The sequence below is a fragment of the Rhodamnia argentea genome, chromosome 5, assembly GCF_020921035.1.
Source record: "Rhodamnia argentea isolate NSW1041297 chromosome 5, ASM2092103v1, whole genome shotgun sequence".
Lineage (NCBI taxonomy): Eukaryota > Viridiplantae > Streptophyta > Magnoliopsida > Myrtales > Myrtaceae > Rhodamnia > Rhodamnia argentea.
This window is the reverse complement of record NC_063154.1, coordinates 10189515-10198134: the sequence shown is the minus strand read 5'-3', so window position 1 is coordinate 10198134 and position 8620 is coordinate 10189515. Positions and strand designations below refer to the sequence as shown.

The 8620-nt window shown below is 40.1% G+C and overlaps 1 protein-coding gene across 1 annotated transcript; it reads right to left on the bottom strand.

Moving 5' to 3' along the window:
• Positions 1-817: 817 nt before the first annotated feature.
• LOC115747464 (B3 domain-containing transcription factor FUS3-like) lies at positions 818-3546 on the bottom strand. Its single transcript, XM_030683648.2, has 6 exons — positions 3177-3546; positions 2019-2108; positions 1776-1876; positions 1546-1592; positions 1364-1440; positions 818-1248 (listed from the first exon to the last, which is right to left on the bottom strand). Exons 1-6 carry the CDS (start codon positions 3417-3419, stop codon positions 955-957), a joined length of 852 nt encoding a protein of 283 aa, XP_030539508.2. The 5' UTR covers positions 3420-3546; the 3' UTR covers positions 818-954.
• Positions 3547-8620: the final 5074 nt, after the last annotated feature.

The window sequence follows — 8620 nt, the reverse complement described above, 5'->3', positions numbered from 1 at the left end:
TCACATGACTTCATAGTCAACTTCTTTTATGCTCCACTTTTCTTCCCTTGGAAGATGACAAATACCAACAGCAAAGTCATATGATAGAGTCTGTAGGGGTGACCATGGTTTTAGGGTATAACTTGAAATCTAAAATCGGACCGGTGAGGAATTTGTCTGGTTTCAAGTTCCAAGATATGTAAGATATATTTCAAGTTTCAAATGTTGGGGAACCTATTCCGACAAATAAGTTCCGGGTTTCAAGTTGGTGAAATATGAAACTTGGAACCTATAATGCAATTTGAAACAAGTGTTTGTGTTCTATTTTTTTTTTTTTTTTTTGTGTATATCTCTTCGTGTGATCCTATAATATTCCGCGACGTCCGATGATACGTGTGTAATCTGAAACGACTAGTTTGAGCTTTCAATTTCAGCGATATTTATGACCGAAACTTTTGCTTTGTTAATGTTTTTTGTTTATTTATGTGTACAAATATGAGTTGTGATCAATGAATTGTAATAGGAAATGTTAGTCATTAAAGGTGAAGATTTAGTGCAATTGTTCAACTAAGAATATAAGTAGTACCTCTATGACCCCGGAACCAGTGATGGGTAGGTTCCAATTTCAAAGGTATGTATGATAGGTTCTAGACTACAAAAAATGAAGAATATATTCCTACATGTAGGTTTCAGGTTCCGGGTTAAACTTATATGGAACCCGGAACCGCTCACCCCTAAAAGTTTGACATACGCTTGTCATATCTTATTGAAAGGCTTAAGCTACATAGATTGTCATATCTTATTGAAAGGCTAAAGCTACATAGATAAGCATATATGGGTAGAAAAGGTCAGTACAAAAAAAAAAAAAAAAAAAAGAAGAGATACCAATCTTGGCTAAAACATATCACCCCCACTCAACATTTTTCAAGATCTAGCGAAAGTCGGCTTCAATTCGGCTAAAACAAGATTACGAACTTAACAAAAGTCATCGAGGCGCAAGTTGTCGACTGAACCGAAGCTTTCCGGTGGGGAAATCCTGGCATAGGTGGTCATGGATCCGCCCAAAAAATCAAGCGGAGAGTCATTCGAGAAGCTAGTGCCGTAGACAAATGACATCTCCGCGTCTTGATTGATCGCGAGGTAACTCTCATCGAAGGAGTTGATGTTACTGTTCATCTCGTGGTAGTCTTTAAGAGCCAAGTCACTGATGGTGCACTTGGCGATATCCGTATAAACATCTTCTTCAGAAGCTTTTTTGGCCTGAATCACCTATGAAAATGTACATACTTATGGTGAATCCCTGTTGTCACTAATTATGTATTTGGAAATTTCCTCAAGCTCATTCATCCATTAGCATTGGTGTATAGAATCACATTTAGCTTACATAGTTGTGATTTTGACAGTCTTGGTACACCATGATGAAGTCTCCAAGTTGCAACCCATGTGTGGTGACAAAATTCCCTAGGACATAATAAAAACCATATAAGCTCTTATTGAGTATCGCGATAGTGAAAGATAAAATAGTGGAAAAGCGAATCTTGATCAACTAGACAATGATGTGCGTACCGGTGTTCTCGAGGACATACATCCGACTATTGTTATTAGGCCAAAATCTGGAAGAGATACGTCGATTCAGCAATATCACTACGTTAAAAGAGAATCCCGATGAAAAAACGAATTGTTCCATCTTAATAACACTTGGCCACAACTATCCTAGATGAGCTAGATTGGTTTATATAGGCATGGACCAATGTGCAACCATTGTGATTTAGGATAATATAGAAGTATACTTGAACCTGTATTTGAAGCTCCATGTGTGCTGACCATCCAAATCGTACATGTTTATAGGAATGCCCTCCTTGGATTCGAGCGTGGGAAGATGAGTCTCGGCCGCTTTCTGTAATAATGTAAGCAGTCACCAATTTAAAACAGTCGGTAATAAATTACTACTTGTCAACACTAGATAACAGCCTCAAGTTGAGATTTGCAGATGGTAACGACTAACAAAGTTAAATAGATATAGAGACATAAGCATATACCTTTGGGAGTATCATCCTCCTCAATGAGCTCACATCACTGTTCTTGAGTTCCTTTTGGAAGAGGAACCTCAGTCTCCGTGGATCTATTTCCTACAATCAAATTGGAATCATCGAAATTTTTATGACATTATTACAAGTAGGATACTCATAACATGTATCAGCGCTCCTAGCATATTCAAGTGAAGAACATAATTCATAACTCAAGGAAGCTAAGGATATCCATTGTGAGAAAGGGGAACTCTACTACCAAAGGTAATTGACAAATCAGTGTCTGAGCCCAGACTAATACCAACAAAATAACTTACTATATAAAGGACTATCATTAAGTCACATGTGTTGTCACCAAAATGACATACATAACGCTTTTCCAGATCCATACGATATGGCGAACTCAAAACACCTAAAACGACTGTTGTACAGAAGATCCATTGCCGTCAACCTTTATTCGTTAAAAAAGTTAACGCTAACTGTTAAATGGAACAAGCTAACAAACAGAAAAAAAAAAGTTCTAAATCTGATCATTGGACTCCAAGTCTCCACATGAAGCCCTTCAAGAAAATTCCGTAGATATATACATAAAACCTCTATTAATTATAGGAAAGGCAACATATTTCTTACCGTCCGTGGAGTCGTCATGTTGGATTGAAAATCTGGTAAATCCTATGTACCAACATTGGACTATATGAAACCTAGAGATATTAATGCTAAGCCCTTTTCTAAATTAGAAGATACCTGGGAGCTCTCATTTTTCCTCTTTTAGATTCTGTGAAAGCCATCGGACATTATCGAAATTTCATGAATAATATAGCTCGGTACCTTAATCGGATCGAAAACGTTCTTCATTCCACTTTGTTTGTTCCTGGTTTTGCCCCTTTTTTTGCTGTCTTCAGAAACTATAATCTTCATACTATTCTCTGCTAATTACATATGCAGCTTCACTTGATCGTCAAATTCATCAGCAGAAACGAAAATAATCAACTACCCACCGTGCGATTTTCTCTTCTTCTTTTGCTAATTATAGTAACATGTGGTTGATCCATTATAATTAGTTCAGAGAAAATTATGCTTCAAATTTACTTCTCTTTGCACAAAAGCCCTGTTAAAAACACACAACGTTAACTAAAAACGGAAAAATGTATCAGAATGCGGGGGGCTCACACGTGCGTGGGGCTGGAGGAGGAGGGGGCAATGCGGCACGTGCGAGGTAGAGGCGCGAGGGAAGGTGAGGAAGCTGACGTGAGGGCGCCTGAGCCTGGCCATCCTCTTCCTCCTCTGGACCGCCCCGAGGGTGGCCACGACAGCTGCCAGGTCGGGCCCGTCGTGACCTGACCCGGCATTGTCGTTATCGCCGGCCTTCTTCTTGAGCCCGCGATCCTGATCCTGATCCACCGCCATCATCATTTTTTTTTCCTCGGCGAACGAGTGGGTGGGTCGTGGCTTCCTGGGTTTCAGTGTAAAGAGGGAGGGAGCGAGAGAGAGAGAGAGGGAGGGGAACTGTGAGTTTGTTGCAGATGCAGGAGCTACAGGTGGTGGCAATGGTGGTGAGGTGGGTGTTAAGAAGAGGCCGAAGTTCAAAAATATCTCTCTCTCGTCTCTCTCTACTCTCTGCCTACTCTCTCTCTCTCTCTGTGATAAGTGGTGGGTTTTTCTTTATATTTCCCTTTTCGGGAAGGTTTTTTTTTCTTGCTTCTCTCTTCTTCTATTTTCTGAACTTTTATGTGCATTGTTGACTATACAGCGAGGCCATGGCGACATGTGTGCATGCTGCATTCAGGTTAATAATATGGGTTCATTGTGATTATTGCGAAATCCCACTTCCATATTTTCCTTTTCCCGTTTGCTTTCTGCGAAGCTAGCTAGGGTTTGGTCCGGGGAGCGCAAGGGGGTGTGCGGCAGTGGAGACGTGTTGGATATAGATTTTGAAAAAGAAAAAGAAGATAAACTCAAGAGGATGGTGATGGCTGACGAGGGTTGAACTGGGGTTTGGGTTTGGGTTGGAATTCAGCGGTTAGCATTGAGAAACGGGAAGAGAAACAATGGCGTTAGAGAGAGAGAGAGAGAGAGAGAGAGAGAGGAGGTGGTTGGGGTTCGGCCAAGCGGAGGAGGACGAATGGAGCGCGTTAGGGTTCCAGGTGTTGCAAAAGCTCTGCGTTTTCCCTCTTTCCTTTTTCATTTTTCCCCCCTCTCTCTCTGTCATTGGTTTCATCTGTTGCGTCTCACCACCAACCCAGAAATCAATGGCGTCTCTCTCTCTCTCTCTCTCTCTCTCTCTTGAAGATTCAATATGAGGTTTCTTGATATTTCTGCAACTGGAAACGCAGAGAACACATGGCTGTCTTCTCTTTTCTTTGGCCTGAGTTGCCATCATTTTGCTATTGATCCGAAAGGTCTTGAGTTCCACAAGTGGGGATGAGAAAACATGTGTGATCTGATTTTTGCCCATAAGACGGAAGATGCTGTTGCACCAACTGTATGAAGCTCGCAGTTGCCCACTCTCCAAATTACATGTCAAAAAGAAATGTGTTGTTTTTTTTTTGGGTAAGGACAAAGAATAATTTTTTTGGGTAAATGACGCTCTCGCCTTGTTTTTGATCGCGTGGAGCTCTTGGGCTTCACGGCGGATCATGCTTGGCGGACGTCGTGAAGGAATGCCCTTACCAAAAAAAAAAATAATAATAATAATTTTTTTGGGTAAGGAAAAAGAAATGTGTTGTTTCTCTTCCGACATTTCACAAAAAGTACTCTGGAACTTTCGCGAAGCTTTACTTAGATAGATTCAAATTATATACGGCCGCTGATGAAACAAATTAGGCTTCCAGTAAATAAATTATCATGCGTAGGGTGTGAGCAATATTACATCTTTAATTAGGGTATCTTTACCGTAATAATATCGTGTAGTTCTTTTTTTTTTCTTTTTTTGAACGATGATTATGGATGCGAGGCTAACGATGGTAGAATCGGGACAAAAGTAAAAGTTGAGATTTTTTTTATGAGACAAAAATAGTTTTGGATATAATTGGGGCAAATGTTAAAGTTGAATTTTTTTTTTTTTTGTATTAGACCGGTAGAATTATGATAAAAGTAAAGGTTAGGGTTTTTTTTTGTATTAAGCCCGAAGAATTGGGACAAAAGAAAAGTTGAAGGTTTTTTATGAGACAAAAAAATTTGAATATAATTGAGACAAATGCTAAAGTTGTGAATTTTTTTGGGTATAGACCCAATAATATTGTGCAATTATTATTATTATTTTTTTGGACATTTGATTACTTGGTTCGTAAATTAGGGGTAAACAAGGAACTGAACCAAAATAAGCCTTGGGGAAATTTTGGATGGCTTAGCTGTGGCTCACATATTTCCAATCCCTTTGCGACTGTGACACCCTCTGCCACATCGAATTGATTACATTAACTTTTACGGGTCCTATTCTTAATTTACGATTATTTCTTTTTTTTTTCCAATTTTACTAAAAAAACAAAACTACCCACACCCCTTTGAAATAACTTTTTTTCCGCCCTAGCCACTTCTTCTATGCCCATTACATTTTAGCGTTTCCTTCATGTTTGTTTTCTTTTGAACTTATTCACCATTGGTATAATCTAAACAAGCACAAATCATTTGTCGAAGGAAAGAAAGGTTAGATTTATCAGCAAATTGTTTACTTTATTTCCCTAGACTATCTTTATGATTGTGATCTCTTTCTGACTTCGATTTTTGGTACAAACTTGCGATAATTTACTAGATGAATGAATATTGTGGTTGATGTATTCATTATCCACTATTTACTCATCCTTGATTGTATTGTTTTTTGCAGTAGAATCACATGGAAGACAATATCGTTTTCTCGTTCAAGTTTATTTTTTCTCTACAAAAAGTTAAAAGAGAGACAAACATGTTCTTCTTAGTTGTGATAGGGGAGGTAATCATCGTGATTGACATAATATTTCTAAAGCATGTCGGAGAAGAAAGATCGCATCTCGTTTGATTAGCTATCTTTTTTAGGTGCTTTGCTATAAAGAAGAGCGAACCATGGTCACTCAAAATATTGAATGCATCATAAAATCAATAATTAAAAATTGGACTATTAGCTACACCAAATAAAATGAAAGTTGAGCAGTTAAAATACATGAAATACATGAACTACATTGTAATGGCACATATTAAAGTTATGCTTAAACGAAATGCGTTCTCAAATTGGTAGATGGTTCTTTTCACTCTTATTCTTGTTTGGTAAAAACTATATATCAATATAATTATTCTTGACTTGTACCTCTATTCTCCGAAGCCGATGTGACGGATCTTCGGCCGCTCACCAAGGCTGTCGAGCCGGAGCTCGAGGGGACGGCTGCCAAGAGTTGCTGCGATGGGGACGAGAGCTGCAGTAAGCCGACGAGTCGCCGAGGAACTTCATGTGCTTGAATTGTTGGGGTGAGAGCCGAAATGTTGGAAATTTTCCATGGAAGTGATATAATCTATTTATGAATACGCGAAAATGAAAAGAGATGCCCAAAAGATGAACAAATGAAATGGGGAGGCTCTGAGTTGACTTGGGGTTAACCGAGTTTGAGTGGTCAGAATGTTTTGCGGATGACGAGACAAGGAAATATGCGAACTTGCTGGAGGTGGGAAGGGAAGAAGATAGATTACTTAACCAAGGGGGCTGTGAATTTGTGGTCGATGCAAAATCATGGATCAAAATTGAGGTAGTAAAACCCGATCCTTAAAGCAAGTCTATCTCGTCCAGGAACTCGGTTTTAGCTACTCACAGAGGAAGTTTTAGAACTATAAATCAGAATTGGTGTTAGCCTGCCTTGTAATTGAAGTCTAAGCAAATTATATTATGATTTATGATTTGTTAGAAATTGTTGTATCAAGCCGTAATTCAACACCCGATGGTGTATGTATTTTTATATAACCGGGGACAAGGAGGATGATGATGATCAACCAAGGTTGGAAAAGCTCTCCTTGAAGAAAAAAGGAATAGGATCTAAGGCCAGAGCCGAACGAATGGCTAATGCCGATGCAGATTTACAGGTGATGGATGATGCTGAACGAGGTAGATATTTACAAAAATAGAAAAAGCACCATGTCGCCGTCGGAGGGGCTACCCGCCACTTCCGGAGAGGCTGCCCTTCACCGGAGAAGCAGCCCACCACCGGAGAAGCGGCCGAGCATGGCGAAGAGGCGGATGGGGGTTGGCGGAAAAGCGATGGCTTGAGTGCTAATAAGAGAAATCCTATCCGACTCTATCCTACCCTCCAGGATTATTTTATCCCCTCTATATCCCTCATATATCCTGTCATGAATAACTACCAAACACGAAATATGATATCTTGAATTTTATCCAAACGACCAAACGTAACCTAAGGTCTCTACAAATTTATCCTCAAGAAAGCTAATTTCGACAAAGTTATAAGCAAAGAAAATGTAATGACTCTCAATATACATGGAATACCCACCATAAACATAAACAAACAACAAAGAGACAATTGGGCTACTAAGATCCAAAGTCAAGAGGGAAATAGTGAAAGCTTAAGCGCTTCGGGGATGTGCATCCCCGTCCTACCATCCTAGACCGAAGGTAGAGCACTCTATTCTTATTTGGTGCCACCACTTTAAATTGCAATAAAAAGATTGAAGTCAATTTCATCTTTTTTTTTATTTATGAAAATTGGGTGGATAATTTAAGACTTTCGATGCTTATCGAACTACTCTTTGTGGATATTCTTAATTATGGCCGTGCCTCTTATACACAATCAAAATGGTTTTTATGAAGCCTAATGAGATTAAATGAACATAATATGCTTAGTGTCATTGTCATCCCTATCCATCTTGCAAAGCTAACATCAACAACATCTGCCATGATTTTGGCACGGCGGCATATGTGAAGGCCGGAGTTTTCGCAAGTTGAATTATCAAGTGGAATGGATACGGATTAGTGATGATTGAGTTTTGAGGTGTCAAGTTAGTGGTGCAATAACTATCGAGCAAAAGGACAAGATCACCTGGCTCGTACAATTGGTTTCGAGTTGGTTCATGTGAGAATTGAGGATTGAGAAAGTAATTAGTCGATGGTCGCATTACATTGAACTGATGGGACCGTTGGATGTCAGCATTAGTTTTAGATCATATAGCTTTGGTGCACGTGAGAGTTGATTCGAAAATGAACCGCAAAACCCGGTCTCAAAAGCCCGCAACATATTCCTCCCCCCCCACCGCCTCACTCCCCTTTCCCCACTATAAAGCCCCCCATTTTCTCTCTCCCCATAATTTCTTCTCTTCATCTTGCGTGGAACAACCCTCTCCCAAGATCTCTCTCTCATTTTCTCTCTCGACCTTCATGTCTCTCTCGCCCGTGCCCTCATTCGGCCTCGACGTCCCGATGCCGCCGTTCCTTGCTCAAGCTCAACACTAGCCCCAACCTCAGCTCGGCCGCCCACTACCTAGCTCACTCTCACCCTCTCTTTCCCCACTAGGCTGCGTGGCGCCAAAGAAGATCGAGGCTACCCGAGCTCATTCGATCGTCAATTCAGCTCTTGTCTTCTTCGATTGAGATCCTAAGGTAAGTATCCATCGACCCTTATCTCTATTCTTTCCAATGGTCG